Source organism: Copadichromis virginalis, linkage group LG7 (assembly GCF_057382275.1).
Source record: "Copadichromis virginalis isolate Kocher_CV1m ecotype Utaka linkage group LG7, C_Virginalis_male_GT1.1, whole genome shotgun sequence".
NCBI lineage: Eukaryota > Metazoa > Chordata > Actinopteri > Cichliformes > Cichlidae > Copadichromis > Copadichromis virginalis.
In genome coordinates, this window is record NC_140624.1 from 18,805,450 (window position 1) to 18,823,164 (window position 17,715).

Sequence of the window (17,715 nt, forward strand, 5' to 3'; positions counted from 1 at the left end):
AATTTGTCAATTAAGGAGGCTTTATCTCATACAACATGACACTGTTCTCCACTCCGTAAGCTTTATAGCTTTAAATCGTGGCTGTCAATATTGGTATCGGCAGTAGTGGCCCTTTATTTACTTGATATTGCATCTAAAAAGTGTAGTACTCCACAGCACTACATTCCGTCACCTCACGAAGAAACTTTGTGTTTTTCCTTTAATTAAATTTGAAAAATTTGAAAAATCAATGCTGCAATTCTTTATGTGACCACACGGGGTCACTGTTGACATTAAAATCTCCTAGGATACATGGCCATTATTGCCGACTCTTTGCCGTAAATAATTCAGAGGACAAAATCAACTTAAACACTGAACTATATATATAGATATATATAGATATACATATATATATCTCTATATGTCTTTAAACAACTTCAGAGTTTGAGAATGTTTACTCTTACTGGTCACCGGCTGTTAGATGACATCATGACTGGGCCTGCTACCAATTGCATACGGCTTCTCTTTCGCGCAGTAGTTTCTGGGAAATTGAGTCCGTACTCTAAATAATTCAAGCCCTCGTTCCCTTCTCCTGCACAGCTAACAAGATGCCGGCCGTACATCACAAACTGCTCCTGGAGGACGCTTTACAGGACAGTCCTCAGGTAGGCCTGCGTCTCTTTTCTCATGTTTGCGTACCCAGCTGTCTCATTAAAGGCGTTACGAGCGCCGAAGTTAGCTTAGCCCAGACAGTATCCAGTACCCGTTGTAGTCTGTTTCCACTGGTCGATGACAGTTCTCAATTGACACATTGTTACAAGAATTGTAATCCCCCTGTGAGCAGTAGCTGCACTTTCCAGTCATTACTACAGCATGTCACGGTTATCTGTTTTTTGTGTCTCTGTTGTATTTACAAAGCTACCGCCCTTCTTAGGGATTCCATCTCTCTGCCAGAGATGATTTATCTGCTGTACATCTAGACCTGTGTCAGTCACAGCCATAAAGGTCCACCAGACTCGGTGTCCTGCAATCGTTTTATTTTCTAATGCCGTCAAGTTATTTTGATCTAAATTCTGTTCTGTAGCCCTTCTGGGCCTGATTCCCAGGATGTGGGAGGGGTTTCCATTATCGGACTCCCCTGGAATCAGTCAACAGTCTGCAAACAGGGCAGTGTTACTGCAAAAATAAGATGCCAAATTTTTACAGGGTACAAAACGCTTACACTGTGTACAAGTTATTCACCAAGTTCGGCATTCATTTTCATGCATGACCGTGGGTGATGAATTCCGTCCTTGCTACAGCTAATGCATCCTGTTTTCTGTAGTCTGTTGCATCACTCTCTCCTAAAGAGGGCTGACCTCTTCGGAGGTTCTGCTTAAGTGTAGCCCACGCTGGAGGGTCACCGTCTGCTTAGTGGTTTGCTTCCTCAAAACAAGAAATGGACCTGGCATCTTTGTACAGTAACACACATACAGCCAAACGTCATGATGTCTTGTTGGTGTGAAATGAATCATGGTCCTTTTATTGGATAAGTCGGTTTGAGTGAACTATAAACAGACTTCACTCTCTGGGTGTGTTCCGTTCTGCTTGAACTGCCCTACCTTGCTGCACCTGTTTATGGAAAACACTTCACCAGACAGGATTTTGTCTGTTTGCATATCCACCCTGCAGTAAAACACGTATGCCTTTTAGTTTAACTAGTTTTAAGTTTTTAAGTTAAGTTTTGCTTGAGTATAATCCGGCTACCCACATTTCTTGAGCTCAGTGACTTGTGTAGATTTTTATCTGACTTAAGGTTAAGACCAGTATTTATCATCGGAAGTACTTGTTTATTTACAGTATATCTGTTCTTCAAAGTTTATTTTTCTTCTTTTTTTTTTCTCATTGGTCAGAAAACAGTTTTAAAAGTTTCCATTACAATATTCCAGGATGCTGGGCTTTCATATGGGGTTTCATGCAAATCCACCACAACAAAAAAGCCACAGTGATATTTTTCACCTTGTGAAGTAACTGAGATCAGTTATCAGAATATTTAAGTTCTGTAAGTTAGTGGGATAATTGTTGGATAAGGTTTTTCACTTCGTGTTCAGCTATTCATGCCATTATAGTCATCAGAAGAGTCTGTAATGTTTTTGTTTTTTCCCCGTACCCACAGACTCGCTCTTTGCTCAGTGTGTTTGAGGAAGATGTGGGAATGCTTACAGACTACACCAACCAGCTGCTACAATCAATGCAGCGGGTGTTCGGAGCACAGGTACCAAAACAAATTACTGTCAGGCGCATGCTTGCACTCCTTTCCATTTGCTGTTTGGAACAGAGCCACATGTTCAAACACATAATAGGAGATCAAATCAAATCAAATCACTTTTTATTGTCACATCACATGTGCAGGCACACTGGCACAGCACATGCGAGTGAAATTCTTGTGTGCGAGCCCCACAAGCAACAGAGATGTGCAAACACAACAACACAAACGAGCAAAATTTCCCCCCCCCTTATGTTTGTAGATGAACATGAGTTCTAATTTAACTTGCTGATTCTGGGGTTTTGCATCACTGAACAGCAGCAGAGTGTTGTGTTTGATTTGATTTAGGATGCCATTTGAGCTGTTTTTGATGAGAAACGTACCAAACTGCAACACCATACTCTCAGCCCCACACAGAAAATTTGTCTCCTGTAGAAATGGAGGAGAAAACATTTGATGTACAAGTTTGTTTTTGACCTATATTTACATTGTGGTTTAAACGCTGTGTTATTAATGTAACCCTGGTTCTCTGAGGTATCTCATTATTGAAGGTGCCCTCTGGTGTTTTTGCCAGCTTTTCAACAGATATTGAATCACATTGCACCCAAAAAACGTTTTTGTTTTTTGTTTTTTTTTTAAATGTTCTCAGTAGGTGAAAAAAAATGCATGATGTTTGAGCTTGAAGGAGTAATCAGTCCTTTTTAACATGTATTTATTTTCCTTCTTTCGTTCCACCACAGAGTGAGATGGGACTGGCCACAGAGCAGCTCTCAAAGCAACTTTTGGAATACGAAAAGAAAGTAAGTAGGGTTCATATGCTTACTTAATCGTGTGATTCCACAAAAAAGACAGCAGTCTGTGTTATGAGTAGTATCTATGTGGGCTATAGAGACTTTTTTATCATTTTGAAATGAACTTTCTGTCTGTGTGTGAGTTTGCATGTGTCCTTCCTCCTGTGTGCAGCAAAAAAACCCCACAAATCTGTTAATTCATTTAGAGAAACATATGTGGATAGTTGACCTTTGTTGGTAGACTTTGTTCTGGATTGCAGGGTGAATGTGAACACTTTAAAAAAACAAAAACAGCAGTGATCTGTAACTGCAGAACTTTCTTAGCACTCTTATGATTAAAACTCAGCATCTTGACATTAACTACTGGCTTTATTACCATCTTTGACCTTGTCTGTGTTTTCTACCATGACCCTGATGACCGAGAACCTACACAGATATCTTTGGCCTTGTTTAATGAAAGGGATGTGCCAGAAATCCTGGCAGAACAGGGCGGTTATTTAAAATGTGTCTCACAGCGAGAAGATTCTGGGTTTGAACCCCAGCTGGGGTCTTTCTAAGCGCAGTCTGCATGTTCTCCTTGTGTCTTCAAGGCTAAGGCTTTCTCTCAAAATCAAAAGACATATGTGTTAGGTGAATTGGCGATTCGATGTAAGGTAGCTAAAGTGCTTAGAGTGTTTTAATGTTTGGTTAAATGTGGCTTGTGGTCTAAAGCACTTTGAGTGCTCTATAGGAGCAGAAAAGTGCAATATAAATGCCAGCCCATTCCATTTCCTACACATTAAATAAATCTATGGCAAATTTCACAGTTTCATGGTCTAAACTCACTGCTCTTTCTTTTTTTTCTGTCTAGAATTTTGCCCTTGGAAGAGGTGATGAGGAGGTAATCACCACGCTGCAAAACTTCGCCAAAACTGTAGGGGAGGTAAGGCCCGTGCTTGCAGTTTTCTTGCTCTATGAGTATTTTTACGCGGGGTGTGTGCGTGCACAGCAAAAGAGTGAGATGATGAACTATCCCGGAGTCTGTAGTTGCTTTTTTATCATGTTACAAAGGGTATTGCACCTGCGTTCCCCTAGCATGGCAGAGAAAATGAGCTCAATGAAAAGGGCAGAGGACTTTTAAGACTGTGCGACCGGAACTGATTGATCAGTGTATCTCACTGGATGGAGGAATACAGGGAAACAGCAGTGGGCGGGTGGATGGATGAGTAGATGATGGAGTGGTGTGCCGGCTCACGTATATAGACAAAACAGATGGGCCTGTCACTGTCAGCCATGGGGGTCCACAAGCCTTGCCCAGTCAGCACTCATGACACACACCCATATGCTCAGAGGACACACGTTGATTGTTTGCTTGACCTTTTACCTTGTCATGCACAGGAAACAAATTTCACACTGAGATTAGGCTTAAACTGCACCTAATCTTGTGAACTTTAGAACTTGCTAAATCGTCATGTGGCTTGTTGATAACCACAGGGAATAATAGCTGAATTTGTCTGATATGCAGCCCTGTTTCCAGTATCAGAGTAAACACTAAGCTTTATTATTCTCTTTATGAAATGTACTCTTCCACAGTATGGCTTTATTATGATGTAGGGGGAGGCATTGTCTGCCACAATGCCCCTATTTCACTGAAAATGCAATTTTCCAGCTTGCTGGCAAGAAATTTTACTGTAAATATTAAACCGAAATCCCTCAAGATGTTTGGGGGAGGCTCATCTTCTGTTTGTGTCCTTGCACGGCGCCTCATATGTGTAATCTGTTTTGTATCGTCCAGCTGAATGCACTCCACTCCGAGCTAGCTAACCAGATGGCTGACAGCATGGTCTTCCCCTTGATCCAGTTCCGAGAGAAAGACCTCACAGGTAGCTTCTGACAGACTTGGATTTTTTTAAAAAGCCCTCCTCATAAAAACATAAGCAAAACCTAGGTGATAATGCATTTTTAAATACCTGTTGTAGATGTAGCTCTAATAATATTTGTCAATTTTGCAGAGATAAGCACACTGAAGGAAATATTTGCCATTGGAACTGATGGTAAGCACATTCTTTTGCCAGTCTGAGAAAAGAAAATGACAGGAAATAGTTACTATCTGATGCTCACGGTCTTTCCTCTGTTCTGTGCAGAGCATGAGGCGGCTATGGTCAAGTACAGTCGATTGCCCAAGAAGAAGGAAAATGAGAAGGTAGAGTAACTGCCAAGTGCTTTCTTAGCTTCTCTTTCTCATTGATCACAAGCTGTAAAACGAGCACGCAACACTGTAATGCTCTCATTAATGCAGTGGGAGTCTTTTAAAAGCATTTGAAGTACAAATGGATTAAACTAAATAATCCTCTGCTGCCGTGCCTCCTCGTGGGAGTATGACTGTAACCACAATACAGTGTATGCATTATAATGGGTGCAAAGATGAGACTCTTTTTGCTATGCTGAACATATCAACGTGTTTTCTTGGATGTACAAGATTGTGCTGCTGTGCTGCTTATTTGCATGTCCCTCTCCTGTCTGAATAGTTGAAGGCGGACTTGGTGAAGGAGGTGGCTTACACCAGAAGAAAGCAGCACCAGGCCTCACTGCAGTATTATTGTGCCCTCAATGCCCTGCAGTATCGCAAGAGAGTAGCTATGCTTGAACCAATGCTAGGCTACACTCAGGCACAGGTACTCACTGTCATCATATCAGCATTCAAATTAAGTGCTTAAAAAAGAGGGAAATGATTCCTCATTAGACCAGATTTAGCTTTAAAGAGATGTACAATTTCATCCTTTTAAATAAATGCCCAATCTATGGGCATGTGAGCTGCAACATGCATGTGCAGTATGGTACAAAGTGGCTCAGTGTTATCTTTGATTTTGCAGATCAGCTTCTTTAAGAAAGGCTTTGAGCTGGTGTCAAAGAAGATGGACTGTTTTCTCGCTTCTGTTTCCAACATGACACAAAGGTAAGTCCAATCCCATTCACAACTGTTTTGGTTTTGGGTGGTGAGGTGATGAAATATGGCTTTGGAGCAAGTATTATGGGGTATTGATGCTTGTGTGTGACTGGAAAAAGACATAATGTTACTATGATTTTTTTTTTTTTTTTTTTTTTGTGTGTGTGTGTGTGTGTGTGCTCTACATCAGCGGTCCCCAACCCCCGGGCCTGTCCGTGAGTCATTTGGTACCGGGCCGCGAGAGTGAGACTCGGGTGTGAAGTGTATGGTTTTCAGGGTTTTTATCGGCTTTTAGTGTTATTTTGTTATCGTTTTTTTTTCATTAATTCGGTTTTCCTGGGTCTTTTCACGTGTGTTATGAATAAATCTTCTTTTTTTCGGTACCGGTATTGGTTTTATTTTGTTGTATTTATCCGCGACACCTTAAAGGTCGGTCCGTGAAAATATTGTCGGCCACAAACCGGTCTGTGGCGCAAAAAAGGTTGGGGACCGCTGCTCTACATAATAGTATTGAATGATTTTTTTTTAATGTCTTTGTATTTAAATGCTCTGTAGGGGGGGGGAGAAAAAAAAATTCTGGAGCGAGTTTAGATTGATTTCGGTTTTCCATCTCAGCATCCAGGCCCAGCTGGACTCAGAGGCGGAGGCCATGCGAGTGTCCCACAGGGAGCTTCTGTCTGTGGAAGACACTGTCTACATGCCAGATAAGGACACAGAGCCTGTCAATCGCACGCTTATCCAGAAGGCTGGCTACCTCAACATTCGGAAGTAAGATTAATTACACTCATTATGGCCCTATCTGAAAATCTAAGGACACTTCCTACTTACTACCAAGTCAATATGTTAAAGGATGCCATGAAAGGAAACAAACTGAAGTGGCATTTCCAATTTTGTCAGGAAATTAAATGCAGTTCAGTAGATGGTGCCATTGATCCACAGTGGCTCCGGGAGATTTCGAATGCCTAAATTACCAAACACAACCAGGAAATGATTTTTTTGCTTCTCTCTCTCTCAGCAAATACATTTAAAAATAAGCCAAACACAGTAAACAGTAAGTCTGTCACAGCAGACAAGGTATGTCCGGTAACATGTTGACAGTGTGCGTTGTCAGCTTATACTAGACTAGATGTATGGCAAAGGAAACTTCCTTAATGGCTTCAAGGGATAAAACTGCTGCGTAGCTCGCATTGTGATTTAGTGAAATGTCAAAGCTGTCAAACTCTGTCTCTCCCTCATATACATCCAAAGTCTGACAAATGTCTGTGACACCGGAGAAAAGGTTTCCACAGAATGCCATTCTGTTTAATGACACACACTGCCAACAGCCTCAAACACTTGTCAAATAGAGCTGAGGCCAGAAAACATTTTCTGTTTCAAATGGTTTCTCAGTATTAAGGGTCTGAGTCACCCAGGGCAAAACGAGCCATACACTTAAGTATTTATCAAAGGACATTTATTTGGGAATATTTGTTGAACAGAGCGTACAAAATTGAAGGTTTACAGATGCGCAGTTGAAATGAGTCACGCATGTATAGATCAGAAATGGGGTGACTCAGAGTTGAGTTACATCCTAGCTTCGTTATAATTGCATATACAACATTAATAGCCAAAACAAATTTAGAGCCAAAATAAAACAACCCAAAAATAAAAAAAAGAAGACAACTCAGGATCTACTTGTGGAATCAAATGATGAGCGGGGGAAAATTGTTGGTGTGAAAATGTTATTAAAATAGTTAATCATGGTTTCAACAATGGATGTGCAGTTCGTGTTTTAGATTCTCAATAAAAATTCTTCACATTACCGAAGACGAGACATTAAGTGCAAGCTAAAAAGATGACCTCTGTACAATTACCCGAACTCTAAGGAATATAGCAGACCACAGCAGATACGTGCAGTTTTGTTCTAATCAGTTATTGCTTTTAAGTGCTTTTTTTGGAGATGGATAAGAAGATTTCTGCCTATTAAAAACAAAAAATGTAAACAGTAAAAAGAAAAAAATACCAAAATGACAGGAAAATTGAGTTCTGTGAAACTTTCAGGTAACAGCATTCATGAATATATAATAATAATCAGTAATGAACATTATCCTGTTTGTATTACCACAGCAATATTCCATAAAATGAATGGATGAAGTATTTAAGTGTCTATCATGTAGGAGATGTTATCTTTCTGTGAGCTTTGCATAAATGTGTTTTACGAGTCATTATTAAAATGTGAGCTCAGGTGGGCTGTAAGCGACTCATAATTAAAGCTTTATCAACAGCTTTAAGCTGCATGGATTAAAAATTAAAACAAGGTGAATCTTTATTATTCAGAGAAGGTTACCCGCCTGTCAGATCTTAGCTCAAGTAATGCCAGGAATTAAGTAGTAGGTGCCCTGTTTGTGTGCTCATATATCTGGTTATTAAATATTACTAATGTTTCAATGCAGGAAATAGCACCAGCTAATAGATGAGCACACAGTGTCTTTTTTTAAATCAGAAATCTGTCATGTTTTCTAGTTTTCCAAAGGTATGCAAAATCACTATCCATCATGATGGCTTTTGAGCAGTGATTCTAATCATCGGGTGTGTTTTGAGGGCCCACTGTTTGTGCTGTATAATATGAGCTCGTGCAAGGCTTCTGTCTGGCTGCTGAATACACATCCTCCATTGTTTGTAAGTGGGAAACTTGTCTGTAAACATCTATAGATCTGCTGCTACAAGCATAACATCTGTTTATTTCTTTCAGAGTAGACAACAGGCGATACAGACAACAACTACACGTATAGCATATTTATATTTATATATGCGGTGGTGCAAGATGTTGGAATAAAATATGGAATAAATAGGGGATGAATGGATAAAGTTAACCTACCGCTGCACGTGCATCTCAGTTATAATAACATTATGAATTGCAGACTAGTTTCAGTGTTCAATATATTTTCCAGGAGACGTTTTTACAGGACTAGTTCATCTATATGTGTTTTTAAAGCGGCTCATATAAATTTGTCCTGTGGCAAATATTACTGTAGCCATACAACCACTGGGAGTTGTTGCACTGAATCATGTCTTGCCTTTGTCTTTGTACAGATGGGATAGAGGTCCTCTGGGGCCTATATGTTGACATATATCATTGATTTGTGAAGGCTGTTTAATAACGAGCTGTGTTTGCTCTTTCATACAGATAAGTCTGACACACTAATTTTACTTCTAGAATGTAAGGTCACTAAAAAGACTAGGAGATCCCTCTGAGGCGCAGATTAAGAGACTAATCTCAGAGGTCACTGGGTCATTATGACCTTTGAGAAATTACCAGATGGAGAGACCTGCTGTAAAGAAAAAATAAAAATCGTCCACTTTGTTGTTCAAATCACCTCGAAGCTAATTGCATACATGCATACAAATAGTATCCATTATCTTACTTTACACTTACGATCTGGATCTACATTTATGGCTTTGATTCAAACGCTGTTTCTTCTGTTTCTTCTTTTTCTTCCCCAGTAAAACAGGCCTAGTGACCACAGCCTGGGATCGTCTGTATTTCTTCACCCAGGGAGGGAATCTCATGTGCCAGCCGCGGGGGGCTGTAGCAGGAGGCATGGTGCTGGACCTGGATAACAGCTCTGTCATGGCGGTGGATTGTGAGGACAGACGTTACTGTTTTCAGATAACTTCCCCTTCAGGAAAAACGTATGTACTTTTTTTTTTTTTTTAGTTTCTCCATGCTCAGCAGTGAGAATAATACATAAACATTGTGTCTCTGCAGGTCAATGATTCTACAAGCCGAGAGCAAAAAAGAGTATGAAGAAGTGAGTGAAGGGGCAGCTCAAACAGCTCCATTTGACCTTCGTTTTTGTTTTACATCCACTTCACGAAGCTATCCGCTGCTACGAGTATCTGTCATAGAACAATGGAGAGACTGTCAAGACTCATTTGTGTGTTTTCGTATTAAGTTTTGTGCTGTGACTGGCCTGTCACAGCTGGTATCAGTCAAGGGATTTCACGCTGTGCCTGAGCTAGATGAAGCCTTAATGTAGTAATTTCTGTTTCTTTCTCAGTGGATTTGCACTGTGAACAACATCTCCAGACAGATCTACCTGACTGACAACCCAGAGGTAAAAATTTCATACTAACCAGCACAGATACACACTGTTTAAATTTAAAAAAATAAAAATAAGATAAAAGACGATTAACCAGTCATTTAAGGATAACATTTTAAGACATTAACACACATCCAGTTAACACATTAACTGGCGAATGTTTAATCTATTTAAGTAACATAACAAGTAAAGATTAACAAACCTTTACTCTGTCACGCCCTCACAGTATCTCAGTTGTCTTTGCCTTGAGAGGTATTCAGTCCCAGAATCTTGTATATTTGCTTTGCAAATGTTTATTCTTCACATTCTCTAATAATGAAATAACTGCATCCAAAACTGCCCTCACTCTTATGCGCTTACTTTTCATCCGTGGTAATCGTTTGGGGGGTTTCACATAGATTTCAGACACCGTTAACAGGTGCGCTGTTATAGACCTGGAAATTATGGTTTTATCACCTCAAGAGCAAGATTTCAGGATTTCTAGTGAATAGCTGTTGGACTGAGTGAGGTTTTTTGTTTGTTTGTTTTTTCCGAGTTTGAGAATTTTTGAGTGGGCTGGATAGAATTACCAGAAGAGCTGGTAATGAAGTTTAGCGCGCCAGGCAGCAGATGGAGAATGATTTTCGACGCAGCTTCTCTTGTTTATCTAATTGTTAAAGTTGTGCAATTTGCCTCCGTTCTCTCTCCCAACTCAAGTGTTCGTGGAGAGCTGCGTGACCTCACCCTCATTTGTCTCGTCAGTGATGTGACTTTTGTTAATTGTTTGGTGGATTTTTCTTAATTAGAGTGAAACCTCTTAGTACAGTGAATAAACCTGCTCTCCAGTATATCATTTACGTAAAACATTCTCGACAGAATTTGGTCAGGTTTTCTTTTCAGATTTACTAAAGCAGGATTTCTAATTATTATTCTGTGATTGGTTTCTTTTTCCAGTTAGCATTCCACATTACTGTAAATAATTACATCCCTCAAATCCTAGACGTAATTATATATGAACTAAACAACAAATAGAAACCAGGAAACCATCTGCTGTTTTTTAGGGATGCCACTAAATAAACTGCTTATGGTACACAGAGCAAACATGAGGTTGAGAAAATACACTGAAGACAATGAAACAAGTACTTGGAAAGTACTTGTTTTTAGGATCATTTATATTCCCTAAATGACTCAAACTACGAGTATGTGAGATACTGAAAAGTCCCTGATTTCTTTGATATTAGGCTGTGGCTATCCGACTGAACCAAACCGCCATCCAGGCAGTGACTCCCATCACCAGCTTTGAGAAGAGACAAGACGGCTCACCCAACCCCGACAGGTCAGGCATGTAGCTTATGTGAGAGTGTGTTCAGAATCCTACATTCAGTACTGCATAACAATCCAAAGCTTGTAATGTAATGTTTCGTGTCATGGTGAAAGGGCAAACAAACAAACAAACAAACATGCAATTTTCTTAGTTCTGTGCTACAAAAGCTCCTGCAAATGAAGTCGGGTAACGTTAAAAAATAAAAAAGTGCCACTGAGCTTTGGAAATGTGGCCAAAGCCAAACATCTTATGCATCCCTGTAAATACCCTTTGTTGAACAGGGTTCTTTCCCTCAGATTAAGCTTTGTGTTTTCTTTTAAACGGAGGAGGGTGGGTTTTGTTTGCTGTAATCTTTCCTTCTGTTCATGTTTTTAAAGCAAGTTTAAGAATTGGTGGAAGACCAGAAATACACTTTGAAGTCTGCCTTAAGTAGTTATCTTTCATTGTTAGGATTTTCAGTGTGAAATCCTCTCTTGAGGATTGTAGATTTTTGCCCCCTCACTGACACTCCATGAATCATTTCACGGCTGCTGCTGACTGAAGTATTAGGTTCACATTTTTCCAATCTGTCTTATCCTTTATTGGTGGGGGTGGGTGGGTGTGTTCTTGGTTTATTCATTAGAACTCATCTTTATTTTGTCTAATTTCTGCAGAGCTAAGCCAGGAGGTGTTCATACTACCAGCAGTGGTTCTCAGAAAACAGGAGTTGCCCCAGAACCAGAGGACCTAATAGCCCCAGGGACACCCATTCAGTTTGACATCATGCTGCCTGCGTCCGAATTTCAGGACCAGAACAGAACTGGGGGGAGGTGAGAGCCCAGCTGAGACAGGAAGTTTGTGTGGGTGCTTGTTTGTGTTTTTGCAAAAGACAGGGGCGAGTTACTGGTGGGCGATGACACTAATTTCCTAAATGTTGGTCTCATTGTGGTTCTCACGTCATTTCCAGGAAGCAAATAGCTTCGTAATTGTGTAGCGCAGTGCTTTAATTGTTTTTTTCTTGCTGGTGTTTGCTCCCATCCCGACAGACGCACAAACCCATTTGGAGAAACAGAAGACGACTGTTCGACAGATACTGATGGTAACAATTTCCTGTTCTAAGTGCACTTTAATAGTCCACTCTCTTTTAAGTACTTTTTAAGTTCACCTTAACCTCAGTGTGTGGTTGTCATCGGTCAACTTCTTTGTTCACTGTCCTTGTGCTTTTTTTCTGCTGACATATTTAGCTTGCGCATGATGTTTGTCTGTCTCTGCAGACTCCCTGCTTCAGCAGGTATTCGCTGTGCGCTTCCTGGGCTCCATGGCGGTTCGCTGCGGCGACAATCAGGAAGTGATCTACGAGGCCATGAGGCAGGTGCTGGCTGCCCGAGCCATTCACAACATCTTCAGGACCACAGAGGCCCACCTCATGGTCACCAGCAGTAGCCTCAGGTAGACTTTCAGCACAATTTTAATAAGTTTTACATCAATATGAACCTGCTGGAGACAGATATGGGGACTTGTTTTGAGGCACTTGGAAATATCTCGTTGATATAGAAACAAAGTTCTTTTCAGTGGTGCAGGTACATGTGCAAAAAGGTCAAAAAAAATATTCATAGTGTTTTTCTTTCAACTCATGGTTACCTTGATTCTTCCAATAGTTTCATTTTTATTTTATAAAATAAAATAATACTTTAATTTTAGTTTTTATTACACCTCAGCTGCAAAAGGTTGACAATGTATTGTTGTTAATCTGCTGTGTGGGCAGCCAGACGGGCAGTGTGGACACCCAATTTTGTGAACACGAAAAGTCAAGAGCGCAACGATGTAGGATTGTCAAGTTGATAGTAAAAATCCATTTCAAATCGCAGGTCAGGTTTTCTGAAAATCTTGTAAACACATAAAACAGAAAGATGCGACCTAGGTCTGTGCATCTACTGGGAGGCTGAGGCTAAGCTGAGTGTTTTTTATATTTACATTTACTGCATTAAAGCCTGAGTGACATAGTCTGGTTTGGACCTTGATCACAGCTACGTCTGTTTCCTGTAGCCAAGCACGCCATGCAAAGCACTTATGGAGAACTTGAAGTTCGTTCATCTTGTGTACGCAAATCCAAGTTGTCTGTAGCACCAAGGCAGCACAAGTCATTTACATAACTTTAAATGTATTGAAGTTAAGTGAGAGCCATTGAAAAAATAACAAACAAACAAAAGAATGTCAAGATGCCACAGGAACACAATCTTAAAGTTGGCAAGTTGCCGTAGGTCATTGCCTGAGGTAAACGACAAAAAGAAGCTTGAAGCAGGAACCCTGTGAAGCATGAATATTGGCAGCATAGAACAAACTTTGTGATGTTGAATTGCTACGTAACCCACGGTTTCTTTTTTTAACACTCTCAGAATAGAAATCCTGAGTATGACTTCAGTGTTTTTGTGGTTTGTTTTGTTTTCCTGAACAGGTTGATAGACCCACAGACTCAAGTTACAAGACTAAGTGTAAGTATCACAACAGGTATCACAGCTGCTCTTTTATTGAGCTCTGTCAGGTTTTCTGTATTTGAACTTCTTTAAAAGACACTTCTCAGTTTTTATTTTATTTATTCTCAGTTCCAGCTTGGAGAAGTGTGTCAATTCGCAGCCCACCAGGAGAATGGGAGGCTGATGGGATTTGTGGTTGAAAGCAGAGACTGGAGCGATGGAGACGAGGAGGGAGAACCATCGTTTAGCGCCTTCGTCTTTGAGAGCAACACGGAGGGCGAAAAGGTTCACAACCCAGAACCAACAACTCGGTTTCAAGTAGAAGAACATGTTAAATGTAATATAATATCAACACACTATATGTGATTGTCTATTCACAGATATGTTACACCATAAACCTGGCAAAGGAGATTACAGAAGCTAAGAAGGTAACGTCTTAAAAAATGTAAAACTTTAGATCTTTTTGCTTTGAGCTTTAAAAACAACCAATATATGTTTTGATTAAGATTATTTTTTCTTGCTATCAAACATCAAACCATGATCCTGAGTAACTGTAGCCAACAAAGCTGATGAAAGTTGGGGAAAAAATGGTATAAAATAAATTAAGGATATTGTTCCTCAGCAAATCTGTTTAACATTTTTAAGGACCCGGAAGCTCTGGCCCAGCTAATGAAGAACATGCCTCTAACTAATGATGGCAAGTTCCTGCTGCTTGAGCCTGAGACGGGTGACACGACCGAAGGAGCAGGACAAGAAGATCTGGAGTCTGAAGCCTAGTTCCGGTTAGATTATTCTCCCACCTAACCACCCCCAAAAAAGATGAGCCAGTCAAAACCAGGGCCACAGTTCTGCTTTTGCCCCAGAGGTTTCATTCTGATGCCCAGCCCTAACTCTGGTACTGTGACATCAATATTAGATAGGCCACATCCACCAACCCTCAGTAACTACATCTCTCTCTCTCTCTCTTTTGCTGTGCTAAAATCTTAAGATGTTGACATGGGTTTGACCACACACACACACACACACACACACACACACACACACACACACACACACACACACACACACACATTAAAAAGAAAAATTGAAAAAAGAACTTATTTTCGCCCGTGCTCAGACTGCAACATGAGTCTTTGCATGTGGAGTTTGTCTTTGCACCACTGTAGGTGGTGCGCACATCAAAAGGGACACCACATAGATACTGGATGCGTTTTCATCGTCTCCTAAAATCCCGAGCCATTTAACAGAGTGGTGACTCATTTTCTTTCAGTTTAGGTTTACATTTATTTTTAGGTTTACATAGTTTGAAGTGGTTTTTTGTGTTTGGAGAATTTAATCCCTTTACCTTACTTTGCTTGTTAACACGTATGTGAGGCTCTTACGCAAATACTTTGGCATTCATTCCTTGATTATTTATGAAAGAAAACGTTACTGCACTTTGAGGTTTGTGTTTGTGTAACACCATCAAATTACCACAGAATGTAATAATTGATAGGATTGGAGACTTTTATGATAGTGTAGGATAGTTGAAATGACATCAGCTCCTTTTATCCTTAGAACAGCCACTCTTGCCTAGTTTAATATTTTTATCCTTTTAGCCTCGTAATGTGTGTCTCAAAGCAGGGTACACACTTGGCAAAACATTTTCTTCTCGGCTCTCTTGCCACTGTGAAGTTAGACTTGGCACCCTGGCTATCTTAAGCCTTCCCACTAAACTGAATTACTTTTATGCTCGACATTTTCCTCGGCTACCTATGTAAACAAGTTCTAAGATGATTTGTATGTCAGCGGGAAACGGCCCAGAAACGACTTCACGCTCGTTTCCCCAAAAGCCCGTGTAAATATGATCTGTCTATGTATGTTTAACCAGAGTCAATATGCTAGGATCTATTGCAGTGCATGATTAAATAATGGCATTCAATCTAGTTCCCTCTGCAGAAGATTAAAGCTTATACTATGAGCACTGAGCCGTAACGCTAAAAGAGAATCAACTCAACTGTCACAGTCCACAGTGCACTTGTGTGTGGGGGGGGAAAGCAATTTGCTCTTCTTTACATATGAATGCTAATCAGAGCAGAACAACTAATGGTAACGCAACCTGTGAAATTCATCGCCCCCTCTGGATGCCGCCGCAGTTTTGTTCATTTTCAGTCCGTTTGAGCTGCGACACAAATCTTGATGGACAGCGGCAGCCTATGCAGTGTCAGTGTGTGACCGTGTTTAGAAAAGGCAAAGGTGAAAAGAAACTGGCTGGAAGTAGAACTTGAAAGTTGCAGCGTGGTGACCAGTGCAGTCAGTTTGTGCCAGAATCGCCGTGCCAGAAGCAGAAACATGTCACACATTTTATTTAGAACTTGGAGCTGCACTAACAAAAATTGTTCGACTGCTCATCACCCTACGCATCGGAATTACAAGTTTGATTTGCAAAGAGAATTTCTTTTTGTTTTCTTAGAGGAAGTTTAAAAAAAGACCATCCTGGTTTACTTAACCGACAAGGTAGATCTTGTTTGTATACAAAAATCAACACCCATGTAGCAGATGGTAATTGACAGACTAATGCTTCCTTTCATTCAGGTCAGAAATCTCTAAATTGAACATTTTAAACTCGAGCTGGCGACGTTCCACACTGATGTCAGGCGTAAATACTCAGCTTCTTACAGCAGGCAGCATTTTAATATTTATGTCATGGATACATTCGAGAAGAGGAAGATATAAAAAGTCTGTTAAGAACATTATATACAAACTAGTGTCCAATCAAGTACATGTTTAAGATGGCTTATGACACTTACTAACCCAGGCAACGTGTAAATAGGACCAAAGGCAGATTAGAGCTTCCCAGCTTCCAGGATCTATACCCCGCCCCCGCTATCTCATAATCATGAGATTCTCTCATAATTTAAACCCATCTAAATAAAAGTGGGCTGCACCAAACAAAAATGTTAATTGGGTTAAATATACCAACCAAATGAAGAAGTGCATGTTTGGATTCACTGGGAGAGAGATAATTGATTAGTTGGTGTGGATGTTTATGGCATGTATTGATTCAGGCAGTAAACTGGTAATGAGGATTACAGATCACCTGTCAGAAATGTGCAGTAGTCAGAAGCACATTCAAGCTCACCAGAGCATTAGAAGAGCGAGTCTCGCACTTCCAAGGGAACAACTGCTATCTGGGCAATTTGTCAGAATAGCTTTTTTTTTTTTTTTTTCCCCCTTTTTCTTTTAATGGCTGAGTTCCCAGAGTTGACTCATGAACTCGTGGTGCCGCTTGTAGCCAGAAGAATACACACGTAAACACCGACTCTGTTCCAGGAAACCAAGCACATTTCCCTAAACGTCGACTAACTTTGTGGCCTGATTGGAAACTCCAAACTGGCAGGCTGTTTGATGCGGCATAGATAAAGCAGTTTATCCAATATCCTCCTTTCTCAGGGGACGGCAGAGGCACTTTAATTACACCTTTACTAAAATTGTGCTTAGTGCAGTGGCCAACAGTGAGTAGTTTGGGGTTTGATGATTCACATATAAGCGGGTGCCTGTGCTTTTGCTGAGCAGTGGCTTAATTGGTGAGATTTGCTCTAAATGCTTCTACCCAGTCACAAAAAGAAATCTTAGTGTATAGAGGCTGATGCAGCCCATTACGCTCATTACAGCTGTGCTGCATAGTCTTGACATATTCTCTTGTAAGTAATGCACAGTCAGTAAAAATGTGGGTTATGAAGTTGTAGAAAATAAATTTCTGTAATATAGCAAGGATGGCATTTTCTCCCTTTTTCCTGTCTTTTTGTAAAAGGCTGAAGTTGCCACTACCCGTACAGCTTTGCACTTAATTTGTCCTAATTTTCTAGAACTGTGTAAACATGCATCCTTTAATAAACATGAGTCATTTTTCTTACTTGTGTAAATGTTGTATTTTCTTTATCCCACAAAAGAACT

The 17,715-nt window shown here is 40.3% G+C and overlaps 1 protein-coding gene across 1 annotated transcript; it reads left to right on the forward strand.

The window, feature by feature from the left end:
• The first annotated feature begins 280 nt into the window (after nucleotides 1–280).
• On the forward strand, nucleotides 281–17,674 carry appl2 (adaptor protein, phosphotyrosine interaction, PH domain and leucine zipper containing 2). The gene is made up of 21 exons (XM_085462342.1): nucleotides 281–644; nucleotides 2,135–2,233; nucleotides 2,965–3,024; nucleotides 3,866–3,937; nucleotides 4,790–4,877; nucleotides 5,007–5,048; nucleotides 5,139–5,197; nucleotides 5,523–5,669; nucleotides 5,868–5,950; nucleotides 6,557–6,709; nucleotides 9,425–9,613; nucleotides 9,690–9,732; nucleotides 9,982–10,038; nucleotides 11,244–11,338; nucleotides 11,980–12,135; nucleotides 12,352–12,404; nucleotides 12,580–12,754; nucleotides 13,761–13,797; nucleotides 13,909–14,064; nucleotides 14,160–14,207; nucleotides 14,425–17,674. Exons 1-21 carry the CDS (start codon nucleotides 588–590, stop codon nucleotides 14,554–14,556), a joined length of 2,001 nt encoding a protein of 666 aa, XP_085318468.1. The 5' UTR covers nucleotides 281–587; the 3' UTR covers nucleotides 14,557–17,674.
• Nucleotides 17,675–17,715: the final 41 nt, after the last annotated feature.

Bases quoted from the DNA above. Each gene is read 5' to 3' on its own strand.
- appl2 (XM_085462342.1), top strand. From the start codon at position 588: ATGCCGGCCGTACATCACAAACTGCTCCTGGAGGACGCTTTACAGGAC. The intron at 4,878-5,006 runs GTAGCTTCTGAC...TCAATTTTGCAG, and splicing joins CCGAGAGAAAGACCTCACAG to AGATAAGCACACTGAAGGAA. The intron at 12,136-12,351 runs GTGAGAGCCCAG...CCATCCCGACAG, and splicing joins CAGAACAGAACTGGGGGGAG to ACGCACAAACCCATTTGGAG.